The sequence below is a fragment of the Macrosteles quadrilineatus genome, unplaced genomic scaffold (genome assembly GCF_028750875.1).
Source record: "Macrosteles quadrilineatus isolate MER2022 unplaced genomic scaffold, UCM_ALF_1.0 Scaffold_2__2_contigs__length_208266976, whole genome shotgun sequence".
NCBI classification, from domain to species: domain Eukaryota; kingdom Metazoa; phylum Arthropoda; class Insecta; order Hemiptera; family Cicadellidae; genus Macrosteles; species Macrosteles quadrilineatus.
Genome location: NW_026542595.1, coordinates 170,450,931 through 170,471,806, shown reverse-complemented (window position 1 = coordinate 170,471,806; position 20,876 = coordinate 170,450,931). Strand labels below are relative to the sequence as shown.

Sequence of the window (20,876 nt, the reverse complement as noted above, 5' to 3'; positions counted from 1 at the left end):
ACCTCAAACTTTGACAATTTTTTATACTCACATTTTTAATGTAAATTTGACAGTTTTTGGTTTACAAACTAATTTTTGCACGTAGAATCTGAATATAACTTCAGATCTGAGCTATTTCCTATTGTTTAGATTTTACAAGCGTGGTTACACTTACCCCTAAAATTTTGCAGTCGGGGCAAGTGGCTCTTTGGATTCGGGGCAAGTGTAACCAGGGTGTAACTCATATAATATCCAGTAAAGAAAAAAACTTTGTTGTAAATATAAAATTAGGAATTTAGAAGATAAGGTAAAATTTTACACATATTGTTACTAAGTTAAGTTGGTTTGAGAAGAAAAACATAGTTGTTTGTGAGTGAACTGCTTAAGTGATTATATAACTTTTACGTTAAACTTACCCCGTTTTATAATTTAGGATTTTCTTGCCCAAATGTAAATAAAAAAAACAATATTACTGTGAGATTTATTCTACACATGTTAAACAACATTAAAAACCATGTAAGTACCATTTAATGTTGTGTTTTTTATGTTTTAACAGTAATCTTTCCATTTTGCATGTTTTGCGTTTTTCACAAAACGCGAGAAGAGGTTCACGAAAAAGTTCGTAACTTGAGTAAAAATTAAGATATTTTAATAAGTCAAAAAGTCTTGGAATCAGCAAAAGATTTGGAATCTGGCCACTTGCCCCATGTCTCTTTTTCAATGCTTTATATATTTTTAACAGGCAGGGGTTACACTTGCCCCGAACCCTGGGGCAAGTGTAACCACAAAACGCAAAATTTTTAGTCATTTTTTTTACCAAAAAAGATTTTATTTTTTTATAATAATAGATATTGTTTTAAAGCCCATTAGTCAAAGTTTATGCATAAAATTTTTTAGAACTATATCATGTATAACAAGATGGCAATTTGAGGTCAAAGCTGAACTATGCCAAAACGTGGTTACACTTACCCCACTTCACCCTAACTACTAATGAACAGTAACAAAGTCAATCTAAGTTGAATCTTTATTTTACAACATAAGTGTGTAGCCTTACAGTTAAAACAATAACATTGTAGCTACAGAATAACATTGTAGGTAAAAGCTAAAAATAGTGGACAATTTCTAGAGTCTTGTGTGGTTCCTAGAACCATTTTCTACATTACTGCTACACCAAGAGGGTCATGGTATTATCTTACCGAAGCTTAACACTCGGCGCTCTACCACTAGACTTCATTTGTTTATGGCTTCACTGTGTATATCGACAATGAAATCATACCTTGCTTCGACAGTTAGTTGAATGATTGTATTTACAGGTAGTGAGGATAGAGTCAGGCACGGATCACTTGATGCTGTTGACTAGACATGGTCAGTTGTACACATGCGGCTGTGGCGAGCAAGGACAGCTGGGGAGGATAGCAGAGAGAGCGGCCAGTAGGGAGAGTAGGCAGGGACTGAGTGAGTATTATTAGTCAATGGATTCCTCTCGCCCTTGTTTGTTTATCGAAGTACTCATTCAATCACACACATAATTTTGACGCTTAAAATTGTTGACAGAGTTGCCTTAAGTCTTTGGAACCTAGACGTTAAAATGAAATGAAGATCCTTTCTTCAGGCGAACTTAGGACCTCATGGTCCTTTCTTTCAGTTAACCTCTAAATAACTAATGATAAAAACAAAATAATAACAAAAAATACAATACAGTTTGTAACATAACTAGTGATAAAATAGCATAAGTTTATTCATTTACCCTAACATACAGTCACACACACATACACCCTCTGCTGCATCTAGGCCTGACACACGCCATTCCGCCAAGCCACGGCGATCCGGTCAAGGTAATATTCCTTCAGCGCCACCATCAGTCGGGATTGGTTTTCTATGGATTTCATGGTAAAAGGTATGGAGTTCCGTAGGCGGCATGCTGTTACTAAAAATGATTTTTTATAAACAGTTGTTCTGTAATGAGGAATGCGAAGCGTGGACGAGCCAGAGCGGGTATCCCTTGCGCCTCTTTCATTCAAAAAGTTAAAATTCATTGCAAGATCATTTGGAATTCCAAGATTGATCTGAATGAGAAATGGAAAGTATTTGTATTTTCTGATGTCCTCTAATTTCAAAATTGATTCATTAATGTGATAGGGTGTGACTTGGTCATCATGCCTAAGATTGAACAAGAATCGAACAAAATAATTTTGTACACATTGTAATTTTGTTGCCAAAGCCACAGTTATATCATTAACCACAGTGTTGCATTAGTTGAAGTGTGGAAACACGAGTGATTTGACCAGTAAGAGTTTAATGTGAAAAAATAGAAGTCGTTGCATCTTCAGTGTGTGAACAGCAGGATACACTCTTTTACAAGTGCTTACCACCGCGTCAGTCCAGTCCAATGTGCGGTTTAAAGTAAAACCAAGACTTTTTACTTTGTCCTGGTATTGCAAAGTGGTTCCGTTTGTAAACAGTGATTTTTGGTAAAATGTCTTAGACTACTTTGATGAGTAACCGTGAGGTACCTTTACTGTACCAAGTATACTTACTTTTTTGGTAGAAATAAATTCTTGAAACCTTTAAACGTTCGTAAGGTAACTGAACTTATCTGTCCATAACAACTCCTAACATTGGTTTAACATTTCATTTTTCAGGTAAAATGTTAATTCCTGCTAAAGTTCAGATAAAACATTTGGAGTTTGACAACGTTTGGGCTGGAGCTTACTGCACGTTCATGAAAGAAAAGAGGAGTGATCATGTTTTCTCTTTTGGTCTGAATAACTATGGACAAATCTGTAAGTATTGGCATTTAATATTTATATAGTCTCTTAAGGTATTCGCTTACCAAATACCCAGCTTATCGCAGATGGTTTTAGGAGGGTAGATGGCACTGTCGTCAGCACAACACGCTTTCGACCAGCAATGTTGTGGGTTCAGATTCTGTTACCTGCCACTACTTTTTATCAGTACAATTTACTCTTTGCTATTGTCACTCTTTGCTTTGCTGGATACATTCCACACACAGGCCTCTGTGGTATACGTGGAGAAACTGTAACGTTTCCAATGAATTCAAACCTACTTAATTTTAAACCAGCAATCACATCATAGTTTTTTTGTACTTATGACAGAAGTGTGTTATTTCGGTTAACATTGATGAACTTGTAGTTTTGTTGGTTTCAACTTCACTAGCTGTTGCCAATTTAAATACTTTAAGGAGGTTATAAAAGTCAACTAAAAAATGATAAATTTACCAATATTTATCATTTTCAGAAATGTATGCATCTTTTGAAATTTAATAGAGCTCTCTACCTTAATTCCAGCCATGTACTTTCAATTTACTTTGACTCTCTCTATGTTCAATTATCTTTGTAGGCTACATATATAATTTAATGCACATATTTAGGGGTTCGATAATGCTTGTTCATTGCAAGGTTTTGTTTCCAGGTTTAAAAAATGTAAATGAAAAGGCCACTCATTTCCACCCTGTGCAATCGCAAGGCTTCTCAGACAAGAAATGGGCAAAGATTTGTGGTGGACAGCACCACACTTTAGCCCTGGATTCAGATGGTGAGTCTGTAATTTGTTTTACTAAAAAAAAGACAATAATTATTCTTTGTGTGTAATGTTGTATAAACGATTGTCGATTACGTGCCGGATGCAACCGTGTCAGATGAGACCCAGCAAAAATTGTGCCAGAAGTGACCCTGCTAGTATGGTGAGTGACGCTAGCGGCCCTTTGTTTGATAGAGGATTTTACAATCTTTTGTTCAAACCAATATTAATATACTAAGGGGCGGTTCACGAGTTCGGGACTTCATAGTCCGCGACCAGACTACATAAGCGCCGACCAAAAAACGGGTTCATGAGTCAGAGCCTAATGATGTGAAAGCCGGGCTTATTGCTTATTGCTGGTCAAGACCAAATCCGAAGCAGAGCCTAATGACAGGGATTCGCAACAGTATTAACAACAGCCTGGAAACACATGTGAAGCCACTGCTACTGACATAGACACTTCCATACAATAGGATGATGGTGAAACAAGGCTGAAACAAAACATTAAACATTCAAAACGCTTATTTTTAACGTATTTTATTGTCTCAATGCTCGCCTATAATAATTTATCAAAGTTTATTGATTTATAAACATAACAAGCCACGTTTGTATGCAATCAGATAATGGATGTCTTTAGTGAAATATATTTTCCTGTGTGCATTATTGTAATTCAATTAAGATGCATGACATAAAATAACCGGGTATTTATAACCGTATGCATGCCTATTTTGAATAAATGCGCGATAATTTAGGATGATGATTTTGGATAGGCTAATTTTAACTAAACTTATTTAAATGGTACAGTTATTGAAACTAAAATGTATTTAGAGGTACTGACTATTTCGATATAAAAATCGTATGTGTGTGCTGGTCTCTTGGTTGTAATCTAAGAATATTCCTTCCTTTATTCTTACACTCTTTAATAATCTAGCTGTAAAATGTTGAAATAATATTCCGTGGTTCGCTCGTAATATTATTTATGTAAACAGCTATGGTTTTTTATTTAAATTTTGTGTTGTTGCGATTTTTAAAATTAGTTTCATTGGTATTACAATTCATTTATATTTTGGAAAACATTGTTTTTTTTCTTTGGGCATAGTTTCGAACTGAAAATTTGATTTGTTCTGCTTTCATTACCAAACAAATAGCTACATCCAAGCTTTACCAACATCCAATAAATCACCAATTTCTCGATCAAAAGTGCCATTAGCCAAAAATATTAGTGCAACTAAAATTTTTTTTCAATTTAGAATACTGTAATGGATTTTGTTGTTGGGAAATCCGTGCCTTGGAGTGAACGCCTCAAATGACTCATTTACAGCAACTTTGGAACATCTAAATCTATCTTTAAATTCATCAAGTCATAAAAGGGTTATAGTGTTATAGTCATGATAATGAGCTGGTCCTATGCGAGGTAGTGAAGTGGTGGTACGTAGTTGTTGACATAATACAGTATAGATATTTCATAGTCATATTCAATACACACGGCCACCAGTGAGTACAACACAAGACGGTGATAGCACCGCGAACCGTACTCAACAACTGACGGTTTGCTTGATGTTTTCCACGGCAAAAAACTATTTCTGATAATTATGTTAGATAACGGTGGTTTAACTGTGGCTGATTCTACGCATAATTTGATCGTTAAAATTGTAATAACATGGGGTTTATTAGTAAAAATATCTTTGTTATGATACTACTTTGTTACAAGCATAATTTATCTGTCGTTTTAAGTTGTTTGATGATTTTTTAATCTTTTATGAGCCTTTTTACCATTTTTACATATTTTTTTAATATGGTGTTGTGGGTAGTGAAATTGTTTGGAATTTAATGAGGAACAATATTAAAACTGTAATTAATTAAATTTACTGTTTTTAAGAAATAATAAAAATAAAGGAGCTAATTAGATAAAACCGGCATGATGTCACCTTAAACCTGCCTCCTACCAGCAACGAGTTGGAGACCAAACACCATTGTTCTTTTGGGCCCGAACCATCTCATTTGGGCTCAGACTTGACTCGTGAACCCACCGGGACTAATGATCAGAAGCCGGGACTATCTGTAATTGGACTCGTGAACCCAACTTTTAAAACTGGGTTTTATCCCTGCACTAATTGTGTGCAGCCTATCAGTTTGGTCAGCGGCTTATAAAGTCTCGAGCTCGTGAATCCGAGTTTTTAAGTTGCGGCCCAAATACTGGTTATTTCTGGATTCTGGGCTCGGACTACGATGGTCCCGAGCTCGTGAACCGCCCCTAATAGCTCATAAACAAACTCTATACCTACAAGTGTCTGTAATATGTACCACCCGCCAGAGCCCCATATTAGCTTAAAGAGCTATCCATTAGAATCTCTAGTTCCTCTAGTTAATACAAGAAGGTTGCAAGATTTTAAGCACTAATATTAAATTTTTTTTTATCATTTAAAATTAATAATTTTTTGCTAGACCGAAAAATTGTCTGTAGGCCCTACTTGAAACCCAAAATCTCAACCTGATTAAAAATTGCATCTCTCCTAGACCTCTGTTGAATAGGCTGATCTACTAACTATATTTAGAGAGCACGGAATGTGATGATTTAGCTACAATGGCAAAAGATAATTTTGCCATCTTGTGATCTCCATGATCGTAAAAAATATACTAAATTTCACTGTGATACAGTTGAAGTCAACCATAGCGATTCAAAGTGCAGAATGATTTATATGTAATATTTTTGTTCTAAACCCACCTTTAAAATAAACTTATTGTTTGTATTGCTATACAGTTTTTCTCACTCAGAAAATTGAGTCCAAATTCCAGCTCAGATCTCTGTTCTACAGAATGTGGTTCTAATATTATTGGTTTGTCTCAACCTCAACACATAACATCAAGGCCTATTGTTGTGTAGGTGTAGTGTATGCTTCTGGAAGAAAGGACTACGGGAGGCTGGGGCTTGGAAGTGACTGTCCGGAAGTGGTGGACAAACCCACTGTCGTTCCGGGACTGCAGGGAAAGAAGTGCATCGACATCGCTTGTGGAACTTGTGTATCATTTGCTGTCACAGAAGATGGTGAGTATAGGCCTATTTACAAAAGATGTCTTTAAATGTTAGTTGTGTTTTTTAATCGGATAATATCTATAAGATATATTTATTTGTACAGAATTGAACGTGTTTACATAGTTTACCAAACCTACCTTTTAGGTTACCAAGGTAGGCTCGGTTCTGTGAGAGTCAGTTGTAATATTTTATATGTTATACAACAATATATAGTTTTATATGAAAAAAAAACTCCTTTTTAAAATATATTTTTATGACTGCACGATCCCTGTTCCTAGAACCAAGTCACTGCTAGATAAAAAATAATGTCATTGTGCTGAAGAATATTAAGCTTTTAAAGAGAGAAAACTAAAAAATACACAGGTCCAATAAGACATGTTCGATCATGTTTTACTTTAAACGGATGAGCTAGGTAAATAAGCAGCCTTATTTATTGCTAAGAGACCCAAAATCTATACAGTAGGAGTGTACAAATACAGTGAACATCGAAAATAAAACTTTCATTGGGAACAATAAAACATACTAGTTATCAAGGTTGATCTCTAGTCAAGGTTTGCAGTAACATGTGAGTAGGGGTAAAATAAATTCTAAAGGATTTGAAAATTACACTTGTTGTTATCAAGGGTGACTTGTTTTGAGGGTGTATTTATCATGCTTCCACTGAAAATATTTTTGGGTGGAAATAAAATATACGTACCGGTCCCTCACAGAACTTTTTACTTCCCATCGAATCACAGTTTTAAAGTTTGGTCTAATCACAGACTTAAAATTTACTTTAAGTTAACCATCCTGAATTAGATTTTATTGACATTAATTTTCAGGATCTGTATGCCTGTACCTTTGAATATGAAACATTTTTTTACTATGACAATGTAAATAAGCAATTCAGATTTACAGTAGCCTCATCCTGTCTTGTGTTGTTGTCTAGGAGAGGTGTATGCCTGGGGGATGGGCACCAATGGACAACTAGGTACTGGAGATGAGGATGATCATTACGAACCAGTGCGGGTAAGCTGTCTTCCATTCTAGACTCAAGAAATTAATTGAAAACCAAACAAACTAAAAAAGTACTTGTCTAATCCTCTGATTTTTATACAGGATAATGTGAAAGGCTTAAAACCCTAATCCCAAAAACCTGGATCGACCCACGGATTTAATAGTTAAACATAAAAAAAGGAATGAGCCGTTCATTTTCATTTTTGGTACTTTGACTACGATTCCAGAATCTCCTGCAATAACCCAATATTTGGCCTTCAGGTCTCGGGCTAGAATTTGGTTGCTTTTGAGTATTAATTAAATATGAATTGTAATAACTTACTACAATTGGTTTATACTGTACATAATATTGTAATGCAATGTGATCTCCCCAGTATGGCACGGAAAACATCTTTTATGGTCAAGGCAAGATCTAGAACATCATCTGCAGTCATAATCGTGAACTTCTTCCGCGGCCAAAGAAAACTCATAGGTTTTCTGCAATCCCAACAAAATCCTCAATTTTTGAACCCGCATCTTTACAGATGTCTTCTACCATTGCCAAAATAACTGATCCCAGTAGACCGACTGACGCAAAAATATCATAGATCTGCAGACCTCTAGTGATCACCAATGTCCTTCAAGTGTTTGATTTCAACCAACAGGTCAACCAAATGTTCCAAAGTGTCATTACTTATCATGGAATTTAGGAACTAAATCTGAAATAGACATCTCAAATGCTCCATCTGTGGCTTGAATTACGTGGGATTCAAAATGGTTGAAGTGACAGTTAGGAGACGTAGGAATTGGCTAACTCAGGAACTCGCTAACTCGGTCGTGTGTCGGAACTGGCTAACTCTGGAACTGGCTAACCGTCTCAGTCAGGAATTGGCTAACTCCGGAACCCGCTAACTCGATTTTGTCTCGCGGCGGAATTCGCTAACTCTGGAAGTCGCTAACCCGGCCGCGCCCACTGCACGGAGCGTTGCCAACCTTGTCCGACAAAATAATCGTACACTGCCGTATTTCAAAATGCCAGTGTCAATGAAGATACAGTAAATGTTATTGTTTTTTGTTATCAATTCCACTTTTAACAGATAACTAGCCCAAAGTAATTCAAAGACAATTGAAAAATCATGAAAAAGTGTTTATTTATTTAACTGTACAATGGCCAGTTAAATGTTTATGATTTTGATCTTAAAAATTAATGCCATCAGTACAAAAGAAAATAATATAATATGAAAAATATTAAAAATTCAGTTTAATTGGTACTAAATAATTAGACCCCTACGAAATTAAGCTAAAATACACGCAAGTTCTCAAACACGGAAAACAGATTTAATCGTAATGTCGTAATAAACCAAAACCATTAATTAATACAGTCATCAACTATCGTAACTTTCATAACTAATTCATAGATTTAAAATCAAATGTTCGTCGTTGAACCGTCCAACTTACGTGTACAAATATGATGACATAGACTAAGTTTTTATCTAGGCCTAATAGTTTGAACCAAAGCATTGTAGGCCTACTAGTAAATAGTTGCCTAATTCTAAAATGTGTTGAATTTTTTAGCAATAATGTTACATGTTTTAAAACCGTTTTTAGATTGTACACCTAAGCACCACTAGTAAAAAATAGAAGATATAATATTCATATAATAAAACGTGACAGCGTTATTTTAATTCACGATTTTTAATAAAGGAATTGACTGATTTTCCTGATTTGAGTGTTGGGTTTTTTTTATATTGCTTTCACAAACTATATAAACGATACCAAGCCATTGCTCGGTTCTCGGTTCACCGTTCACCGGTACTGAGCTACACAATAGACAATAGGCTAGCTTTGTTTTTGGATAAGATCAAGTAATTTTAGCTATGGCCACCATTCATAAGAATTGTTACATACAAGAACCCCTGGGTCCATTTAGAACCAGCCTGGAGAAAACTCTAGACTTTTAAAAAATAGGCCTACTGAAAGAAGTAAAATTAATATTAATTCAACAAAATTAAGAGGATAACCTGGGTTCTACACGATAATAGCCTATGATAAAAGAAATTTTCAAGTTGTATTTATGCATAGACTCATTTTTAATGCAATCCATGAATACATTTTAAGCCTACCACTTTATAATGTATTGATAAATATTTATTTAAATTCAATAGCTCTATTTAAAAATAAATTACCACTACAGTGTAATTCTGTAATGACGTTTAACGTGTAAATTTTATTATGATTTATGATTCAAGCTTACAAGCCCAGTATATAAAATGCGAACTCAATAATTTTATTTGCAGAAACTCACAAAATGGTATTTTTTTGAATAAAAGAAACAAATGGCGGACTACGAAAATAGATATTTCATAACATGTAATAGATCCAAATTAAATGTGCATTTTTATCTTTTTGCATACCAAAAAGCTACTATTTAAGTAAGAAACCCACATATAACAAATACTCCCTTATATTAGTACACTAGCAGAGTACCCGTCCTTCGTACGGGGTTGGTATATAAGTGTAAAATGTTTATTGCAGTCATACTCAAGCTTTGTGTTTGCAATGGGGGACGACACAGTTTGATAAAATTTGGTTCTTAAAGTTTACGCTATGCTATAGTATAACACATTTACCATAGCCATAATGCTCTACTACTGCACCTAAACAATATAAAACAAATTATCAAACCTTTGCACAATATCACAAATGATTCATTAAATGGTCATATAGGCCTAAAAATAACTGTAAACAATCCTAATTTGATAGTTCTCATTGCGTATCACAGCTTTTGTTGCTGCTTAGTTCAATTAGCTATTGTCAAAAATTCAAACAAAAAATGGCCTAATCGTGTTGTACCCTGTTGGTAAACCTTATAACGTTTTAATGCTATTGCATATCATAGAACCAACTTGTTTAGTTGAAACAGCTGACTAAATTCTTTAATTCCTTTTAAATGTGAATACTCATAAGGTTAACATAGGGATCCATAGAGCCACTGGGGCGGAGCCCGGAAGGATTTTTGAGATAAGAATAGGCTTATATGTTAATCGGGAATGTGAGCTATCATTATGCCAAATTTCAGCCCAATCCGTCCAGTAGTTAAAGCGTGATTGAACTTCAAACAAACAAACAAATAAACAAACACACAAACACACAAACTTTCTCATTTATAAATAATTTATAAATAAAAAACTTTTTTAAACAAAACGTTTTTAAACGCCCTAAAAAGAAGAAAATTATTTGTAAATTATTTTCTACTTTTTAGGGCGTTTAAAAAAGTTTTGTTTAAAAAAGTTTTTTATTTATAAATTATTTTCTATTTTTTTAGTTTTTTAATGCGTGAGGATGTTAAATCTATTTCAAGCATCTATCAGATTAAGACAAAGGCAAGTGGGAAATCTAAGGTTTATTTGAGTTTCTTTTCATATAATTATGTATTAGATCGAATGTATGGCCTACCTACTAACTATAAATATATCAATCTATTTAATTTATTGTTTACTTTATAGAACATTAAATAAATAACAATTTACATTATTAACAAACATCTTTATATCTGCAATCAGATTGTTTATCTATATTTTGAAATGTTTGTATAAAGAATCTCTTGGGAGCATAACCTGTACCTCTTAACCTCTGCTCTTCGAACTGTCAAATTTAATCATTTACAGCTGACTTAAATTAATTGATATATTTACATTCTTTCAAAATGTAAACAAGGAAAATTTGGAAGCCCATGGGGCGTAGCCCGAAAGGAAATATGAAAATTAAATGATATAATATTGCAATGTCATCCATTTGTGAGCTATGTTTCAAATTTCAAGTCTCTAGCTCATCGGGAAGTATCAAAATTTGCAAGAAATCGATTTAATAAAAACAAGCCCATGGGGCTTAGCCCAAGGGAAATATGAAAATTAAATTGTATTATATTGCATTGTCTTCCATTTGTGAGATATGTTTCAAGTTTCAAGTCCCTAGCTCATCGGGAAGTTAGTATAAAATCGGTTGCAAAATTTGTAGCGGAGAAGAAAGCGACCTAATAAAAACGTTTTAATAATAATAATATTAGTATGATTTCTCATCCTTATGGATCAGCTGAAGACAGTTTTATTGTTAGTTCTGTCCGGTGCACGGTTTTTAGAGGTCGTGTTTTGTTTACAATTGTTTCTTGTTTTCAGTCATTAAAAAACTTCGTTTAACCAAATAAAACTTTCTAATCACAACTAATAACACGTCCCCTAGTTATATAGGTAACCAAACAGTAAAGAACAAATCATTAAGTTAACAATTTAGGTTGGTTACAATAATAGAAACACAATTTTGTCGACACTAGCAATCAGTGTATTCTTCATTAATCTACACAAATTTTTGACAACAGAAATAAATTTATTTATTTATTTAAATAGTTCTAATCCTGACATAAAGAACCAGCCAAACTTTTCAAAACTGATATAATTTTTAACCTGAACCTCAAGATTCCTGACATAAAGAACCAGCCAAACTTTTCAAAACTGATACAATTTTTAACCCGAACCTCAAGATTCCTGACATAAAGAACCAGCCAAACTTTTCAAAACTGATATAATTTTTAACCTGAACCTCAAGATTTCTGACATAAAGAACCAGCCAAACTTTTCAAAACTGATATAATTTTTAACCTGAACCTCAAGATCCCTGACATAAAGAACCAGCCAAACTTTTCAAAACTGATACAATTTTTAACCTGAACCTCAAGATTCCTGACATAAAGAACCAGCCAAACTTTTCAAAACTGATATAATTTTACACCTGAACTTCAAGACCCCTGACATAAAGAACCAGCCAAACTTTTCAAAACTGATATAATTTTTAACCTGAACCTCAAGATTCCTGACATAAAGAACCAGCCAAACTTTTCAAAACTGATACAATTTTTAACCCGAACCTCAAGATTCCTGACATAAAGAACCAGCCAAACTTTTCAAAACTGATATAATTTTTAACCTGAACCTCAAGATTCCTGACATAAAGAACCAGCCAAACTTTTCAAAACTGATACAATTTTTAACCCGAACCTCAAGATTCCTGACATAAAGAACCAGCCAAACTTTTCAAAACTGATATAATTTTTAACCTGAACCTCAAGATTTCTGACATAAAGAACCAGCCAAACTTTTCAAAACTGTTAGAATTTTTAACCTAAACCTCAAGATTCCTGACATAAAGAACCAGCCAAACTTTTCAAAACTGATATAATTTTACACCTGAACTTCAAGACCCCTGACATAAAGAACCAGCCAAACTTTTCAAAACTGATACAATTTTACACCTGAACTATGTCGAAGAACAAAACAAAAGTTTCAAAATATCCGTGTGGTGAATGCAACATCGGTGTAAAATATTCCAGTATAAAATGTACTGGTCCCTGCAACTCCTGGTTTCATGGTGGGTGTGTCAATATCACAGAAAAACAATTAAAAAACCTTTCTAAAGAAGACATTTCCCTATGGAGGTGTAACAATTGTAGTGATTTTTCCCTCACCTCTGGAAAGCCAGCGTTACAACTAAAAGAAGACCAAACTCCCACACCCCCAAATCAAATATCCTCTGAAAGTCAGGGTAACAAAATGGGCGAGGTAGAAAACAAAATTCTAGAACTAGAAAACTCAGAAGATCCCGATTTAGAAACTTCTCTAACACTTGCAGCAGAAGTTGGAAATGCACTTCTAGCACAAAATAGCAAACTAAGAGAAGAAGTACTCAACCTGACACAACAAAATTCGAGTCTGGCCCAGAAACTAACAAACATACAAACCATCGACATCATGAACTACCACGCTCAAATTGAACAACTAGAAGACGAGAAAAATACTATTCTAATTAGAAACAACAACCTAATCGAAACAATAACTGAACTAGAACACCAATTGGAAAAGGAAGTAAGCCTAAGAAACACTCTCACAAAAACATTTGAAGATTATGACAAAGACAGGGAAGAAACTTTTAATAGCTTCATCACAAAAATAAAGGACATGGAGAATGAAATTAAATGCCTTAGGCAAAAAAATACATGCAGCAGAATAAACACCGGAGAAGAATCTACAAAATCATTCAGAGAGACAAGCACACAGACAACCACTACAGAGGCGAAGGACCTCACAAACAAATCCACAGTTTCAGACAACAAAAAGCCAGAAGCATCAAACACAGAAACACTAATTCTACTTGAACTAAAGGCCCTAAAAGAAAAACTGAATAATATGGAGTCAAAAATGAAGAAATTAGAAGATAAAATAACAGTAGAAGATTCCCAGCACCTAATGACTGAGAAAAAGGAGACTCCTTGCAAGCCAATTAACACACCAAGACGAGTTTCATATAATAAAAACAAATTGGCAACTACTAAGAAAACCCATTTCAGTGTTTCCTTGCAAATAGCAAAAAGCAAGTTGAGGAAAGAAGCACCAGAACACCAAAGTCAACCACAACAAACACAAAATCAAAATATTAAAGAACCCAAGGCCATCAAAATCCCAAAAGGAGTTTGCTCTACTTTCAAGTTCACTATATCTCCCCCAAACAAATCAACTAAACCAAAGAACACAGGGAAACCCCCGATCACCGCCAAGCTTCTGAAGCCGGGAGAGACCATTGAAGACTTCTTTTGGAAAAATATAGACCTATATAAAAAGAATATTCTGTCACACACCAAGCGACTAAACATGACCGAGATGGACTGCCTCTCTTCTCAAGGAGAACAGAAACATGAGCAGCTGCAGGAACCCAATTCAAGTCAACAATCCAATCACTCTACAGTGTCCCATACTATAACCCCTTTTTTAGAAACAAACAGCCTGAAAAAAGCAAAAGAAAAATCTGCAAATCTCCAAATAATTCTTGTGTAGCAATAATGCACCAAAATATTAGAGGACTTGCTACAAAGACGAACAGACTACACCATATTCTCAATGACACAAAACCAAGCATTTTAGTCTTGACTGAACACGGACTGAAAAAAACAGAGCTAGAAGCTACAAAAATTCCCGGCTACTCTTTAATTACCCACTTTAGTAGAGAAGAACATAAACTTGGAGGTGTTGCAATATATTCCAAGGAATCCCTTGCTGATACAGTATCAGCTATTAACATATCAAACACATGCCGGGAGTTAATTTTCGAAGCAGCAATGATTCGCATGCAGACAACAAAGAAAAAGGATATCTACATTCTGGGAATCTATAGACCACCAATTGAAAATGCAAGAATTGCCCTTGACCTCCTATCAGACACGCTAGAACTACAAGAAGTACACAAGAAAAACCTCATACTCATCGGTGACATAAATATCGACAGGCTCACCCAAGATTCCAAAAACACCATGCTGGAAGAAGAGTTAACCACACAAAACATCTGGAGATTTCCTCTAGAGGCCACCAGAATAACCCATGACACAGCCACTTCAATAGACTGTATATGCTCAAACATACCATATGCATATATTACTGGACAAGTTGTGCATACTGGTCTATCTGACCACACTGCGCAGCTATGCCTGCTGAAAACACACCAAGAAGACACTTCCCAAAGATTTGTAATGAAAAGAAGCCTAAACAACACAAACCTAAACAATCTAAAGGCTCACCTCCATCTACAAAATTGGGAACATGTTTACTCTTCACCGAATCTTGAAACCTCCTACAACAAATTTCATAATATTCTTCAAACAGCACTGGATTATACATGCCCATTAAAGAAAACTAAAATTAGTACAAACAAAAAACATATGAAGTACTATGATCCTGAAGCAAAATACCTTAAAGAGAACTTTTTGAAAGCTCTGCAAAAATTTGAGTTAACAAACAGAAATGAAGACAAATTAGAAATGATTAATAGAAAAAGGATATACGACATGAAACTAAGAAACCTAAAAATGTCCTCAACAGCTAGCTTCATAGAACAAGCTGACAACAAACCAAAAGCACTATGGCAAGTTATAAACAAGGAAAGAAAAGGAAAATGTGAAGAGAAAACCCTTACAGAATTAGAAATAAATGGCAAACTCACAAATGACACAAAAGAAATGGCCGAACACTTCAACACATTCTTCTCAAATATAGCAGAAAATACCCTTGACCAAAACAGAGCAATCGTTATAGACCCTGAAACAGTGCTGAATGGAGAGGAACCAGTCTGCCCAATACACCTTACCCTAACTTCAACATCCTATAAAGAAGTTAAAACGATAATAAACTCCCTAAAAGCCAAAACATCAAGTGGAATAGATGAGTTTTCCTCTAAGATGATAAAGCACTGCTCTCAAGAACTCATCTCTCCTCTGGTTTATCTTATAAATAAATCATTTAAAGAAGGCAAATTCCCATCCGCCATAAAAGTCAGTAAAATATACCCCAAACATAAAAAAGGACCAACTGAAAATGCTCAAAACTACAGGCCCATCTCTCTCATCTCCAGTTTCTCTAAAATCATAGAAAAAATTGCTCTGGCTAGATTAATGGCACATCTTAATCATAACAAACTCTTAACTGACAGCCAACATGGCTTTCGGAAGAATAAATCTACATCCTCAGCTATAACAGCACTAATTGAGTACGTCCTAGACCAGATAGAAAACGAACAATACATTTCCGCCATCTTCCTTGATTACAGTAAAGCTTTTGACTGCCTGGGCCACGACCTGATCTGCAAGAAACTCGAAAGACTCGGTATAAGAAACTCTGCGCTAGAATGGTTCAAAAGCTACCTAACGGGACGTTCACAAGTTGTGGAACTGAAAAACTCATCAAATGAAGTCACAGAAAGTTTCAAATCTTCAAAAAGCAAGCAGACGAGAGGAGTTCCACAAGGCTCTGTATTAGGCCCGATTCTATTCATCTTATTGACTAATGACTTCCCCAAACAAATTGAGAGTGAAAATGCTGTTGCAATCATGTATGCAGATGACACAACCATTTTGATCAAGGACAACACAGCCCAAAACCTTTACCTTAATTCAAAATCGATCCTAAATAAAGCTATCCTCTACTCAAAGAACAATGACTTAGCAATAAACCCCACAAAAACTACAACTCTGAATTTCAGTAAGAAAAAAGACATAGTCCCTCAATTAGAGGATGTAACAATAGAAAACCACACAAAATTTCTCGGTGTTATCCTTGATAACAAACTAACATGGAAAGAGCACATCAACCACTTAAGCAAAAAAATCAGTACTGGAATATATGTCGTCAGAAGAATAAACTACATAGGCGGACTCTCCGTGGCCAAAACAGCTTACTTCGCACTGGTAGAGTCGCATCTTAGATATGGCTTGACAGTGTGGGGAGGAACTTCAACAAAAAATATGAATCGAATTCTTGTCCTTCAAAAGAAAGCCATAAGAGCCCTCGCCAACCTTGTCCCACCACAGACTTGCAGACTAGCTTTCGCAAACCTAGGAATCCTCACAGTGGTGTCTCTCTACATACTTGAATCTGTAAAGTATGTGAATGAAATAAACCCCCCAAGAAACCAAGACCTGCACCACTACAACACCCGTCATGGCTCCAAATTTGTACTACCAGTTCACCGAACAACTCTTTGGGAGAAAAAACCTTCCTACACCGGCTGCAAGCTGAGGAACCATCTACCTGACTACCTGAGAGACCTGACTGGCAACAAGCTACACCAGGAGTTGAAGAAGTGGCTAATCGCAAGACCCTTCTACTCAATAAAGGAATTTTATGAAAATTAACATGTACAATTCACTATTGTATTGACACTATTGTAATTCTTGACGAATTAACAATAAAGAATATTGTATTGTATTGTATTGTATTGTATTGTATTGTCACCGGACATGAACTAGACACGAAAAACAAGCTTCAAAGTTTACAATGGGATGTAAAGTTTACTTGTGTTTAGTCTATGGTAAGACTATAATGCATTTTCCACCCTAATAATCGTAAGAATAATGTTAAACATACTTCCAAATATATTTATTTTATCGACTACGTTGTTCTTACTCCTAATTAATCGTAGGATACGACATTATGGTACCGATACGATATAGGTAATACACTTTCAGCAACACTGGCCAAAAATATTCGTGCTTGGCTCCCATTGGACGGCCCGCGAGGCTTCTGATTGGGAGTTAGCGAGTTCCGCCGAGGGACCGAGTTAGCGACTTCCGTACGAGGACGGAATTCGCTAACCCGGCTCTAGAGCGGGTTAGCGGGTTCCGGAGTTAGCCAATTCCGAAACCGAACAAGTTAGCGAGTTCCTCTCACCGACCAAATTTGAAGATAGGGCGTTTAACATGGGGTTAGCGAGTTCCAGAGTTAGCCAATTCCGCGGACCCACAGTTAGGCTTGGGTTAAAAGTTAGTTTATTATTTATTTATTTATTATCATCACATTACATCAATGATTGACAGGTGATTTGTCATCAACCTAAAATCTATTGTAACAAAACAACAATCATAATATTGAATACTTAAAAATAATTATACATTTGTTAGGAAATCTTACAGTGAAAAAAATTCCTTCTCCAGAAGCTATATCTTAAGTGTTTTTTTTTTTATTTCAATATGCAATCAATTTCTTTTATTGTTGAAGGCAGCTTATTATAAATTTTGTGTCCCATATATTGTGGGGATAAATGAAATAATTTTAGTCTATGTTGCATTGGTTTTATTAATTTTTTGTATCTTGTATCATGGTTGTGAGAGGGCTGACTCTCCATAATTGTATCCAAGTTACTCTTGACCATCATAGAAATATAATAAAATATAAGAGCTGTATAAAGTGAGAATTTTGAATTGACTGAAATATTCTTGGCAATGTGTATTCGACAGAAGCTGGTCACTACGTTAATTGTCCACAACCTTAAGTAATGTCATGTCCACCCAGCTCTTTAACTAAGTGAATGACATATTTTCCAGATGGGAGGCAAGCAGCTAGAAGGCCGCAAAGTGGTAGCAGTGTCTGGCGGAGGTCAACATACAGTTCTGTTGGTAACAACGGATCAGAACAGCTGATAAATACCAGCATTGTCAGACATAATTGTTTTACTTTTTGTCATCATCAACATTTCCCCCATCCTAGCTCAATTTGTTGAGTACTTTTTATTTTTGTTTGTAACCGTCTTCTACGAGTATTTGAAGGGTAAATTAACTGTGGAAATATGATTGAGAAAAATCAACAATCAATGCTCAAATTGTGTACTTGAAGTAGCAATGTGTAATAAAGGGTGGATATATTTTTGCTATTTTTAATTTATTGTAGGCTTAATTGTGTAAATAAATAAATTAAACTTGAATATTTTAACTCATAATAAATCTTAAGCAGGTCTTGAGGTATCATTTTAGTTGTCGAGCTTCTTTAAATCTATCAAGAAAGTTAGTTTATTTTTTTATATTTTTTATTAGTACATTTTGAAATAAGCAATTAATTATATAGATTGCTTTTGCCTACAAAAGATAACAAACACTGCTTTCCTGCTTCATAAGAAACACTCATTGAAATTAAAGTACTATATAACTATTATTGTAAAAATAAAAATCATATGGCCTACTTTAGTAATATATACTTGCCTTAAATGTAAAAAAATGTGTTTATGCCTTTTTAACTAACATAATAATATTGTTATTAAATCTAACTTTTGTAAATGAAAGTGTTGCTTACAACTTTGTTGTTATTTTGTGTCTTATTTTAGTTTTACATTTTTTGTCCGAGGTAGAATATCCTGAGCCTTATAAAATTGATTGTTAATAATCTTCACCAATACAAGATTCACAGCAAGTTATTTTCAACTTTAAAGCCTGTTTTGGTGTTTAGTTTTACTCTTGTAATCGTGTTATCGTTGTCTCTTTGTTTATTTACGTTTGATTTCATTTGGTTGGAAAATATTCTTATGTTGAATATATTTGAGAAAAGTAGCATCAGAAGGTCACATACTTTTAATTTGCCACAATCTTTTCTTTAGGACGTATCGAAGTATCAATAAACTACATTCAAAAAATGTACATGTCAGCTGTCATTAAACTTTTAAAACCAGTATGATCATTTAAAGTCTTAGTATATACTATATTTCATTTGTTTTGTAACAGTGTGCATGAAAACTGTGTTGCCATCTGAGCAAATTTATTTCTAGGTATTTGAAAGGATACAGCTAAAAGTATTATGCATTGCTAAGTAGATCACTTGTTAAAAAATATGTTTTCACTATTATAAAAAGTTAAAATTATCGCAGTGTTTATTTTAATTTTAAACCTTTTGCACAAACTTATTAACCTGGGTTTGTGGTACATCCAATCTCCAATCACAATGTACATCTAATTGCATTTAACTGTATAGCAAGTTCTTGAAGTCTTACTTCACATTGAAAACATCTGCATTTACTGGTTACTCTTAACACATTGACTGTGGTTGCGGGATGGCCGGGACCTGGAAAAGCCAATGTGCTGCTTAGGCGAGTGCGTAAAAATGCTTAAATTCAGTTTCATCAAATAGGAGTGGCACAGTGTAGCACTCGCTGCGTTCCAGTCATGGAGATAGTCCTAAAATAAACAGATACCAGCTTCTGTTCAAGTATTTGTGGTTGTCTGTCTTCAGTTCGTGTGCAATTGTGCATGCGCCAAGTCAAGTCCAAATAGGAGTTTTAACATAGTGTTATATTACTCTTAAAATAAATTTAAGTTACGTTTTTTTATTAAGAATAAATTACTTGCCAACCAAATTTAAAATGCTATATGTTCCCTTCTTGAAATGTGTAGTAGTCTACATTCAGAAAAATGACGCTACAACCATCACTGCTCCAAGCCTGGAGCAGTATATTTGTAAATATTCGTCAATTATTAACAGAGGAGCAGTGTTTCGTAGAAATTTCCTTCACATATAATATATAAGGATGTCCAAAGAGAATATAAAATTTTCATAGTAGTTGCTAATCTTTATTTTATTTTATCTTGCGTACGGTATAGTAAAAATTAACTGTGTTCTTAATTTTAGATGAAAAACTTTTCTTTTATTTTAAATTATCTTACTAAGCAACTTAATTAAACAATACATAGCAAAGTATCAGGCTGTATCAATCAGACAAACACTTGATAATAAATAATAATTTTACTGATATTATTGGGGGAGCAAGCTGGTCTAGTGGTTAGAGCGCGGGACTCCGGTTCCTGAATTCCGCCAAATCACCAATGGATTTTATCCAAGTGATAATGCCGCAACCCCTGCCCTAGGTCTAGCCTGAAGTAATCAGAAAAATAATTCAGACTCGTGCCTAGCGTCATAGGAAAAAAAACTTATATTATTACACCAATAATTGTATAATTAAGCATTTAAATGATATCATTGAATCACCTAATGAT

At 34.7% G+C, this 20,876-nt stretch overlaps 1 protein-coding gene across 3 annotated transcripts in view; it reads left to right on the top strand.

The window, feature by feature from the left end:
• Nucleotides 1-19,747, top strand: part of LOC128986584 (regulator of chromosome condensation-like) — a 31,189-nt gene extending 11,442 nt beyond the window's left edge. For all 3 annotated transcript variants that reach the window (XM_054407021.1, XM_054407022.1, XM_054407020.1), the window contains 6 exons: nucleotides 1,293-1,434; nucleotides 2,622-2,762; nucleotides 3,412-3,534; nucleotides 6,404-6,565; nucleotides 7,482-7,561; nucleotides 18,444-19,747. In XM_054407021.1, coding sequence (XP_054262996.1) covers nucleotides 1,293-1,434; nucleotides 2,622-2,762; nucleotides 3,412-3,534; nucleotides 6,404-6,565; nucleotides 7,482-7,561; nucleotides 18,444-18,539 — 744 coding nt within the window. In that variant the 3' untranslated portion in view covers nucleotides 18,540-19,747. The remainder of the gene's footprint in view (nucleotides 1-1,292; nucleotides 1,435-2,621; nucleotides 2,763-3,411; nucleotides 3,535-6,403; nucleotides 6,566-7,481; nucleotides 7,562-18,443) is intronic.
• The last annotated feature ends 1,129 nt before the right edge of the window (nucleotides 19,748-20,876 follow it).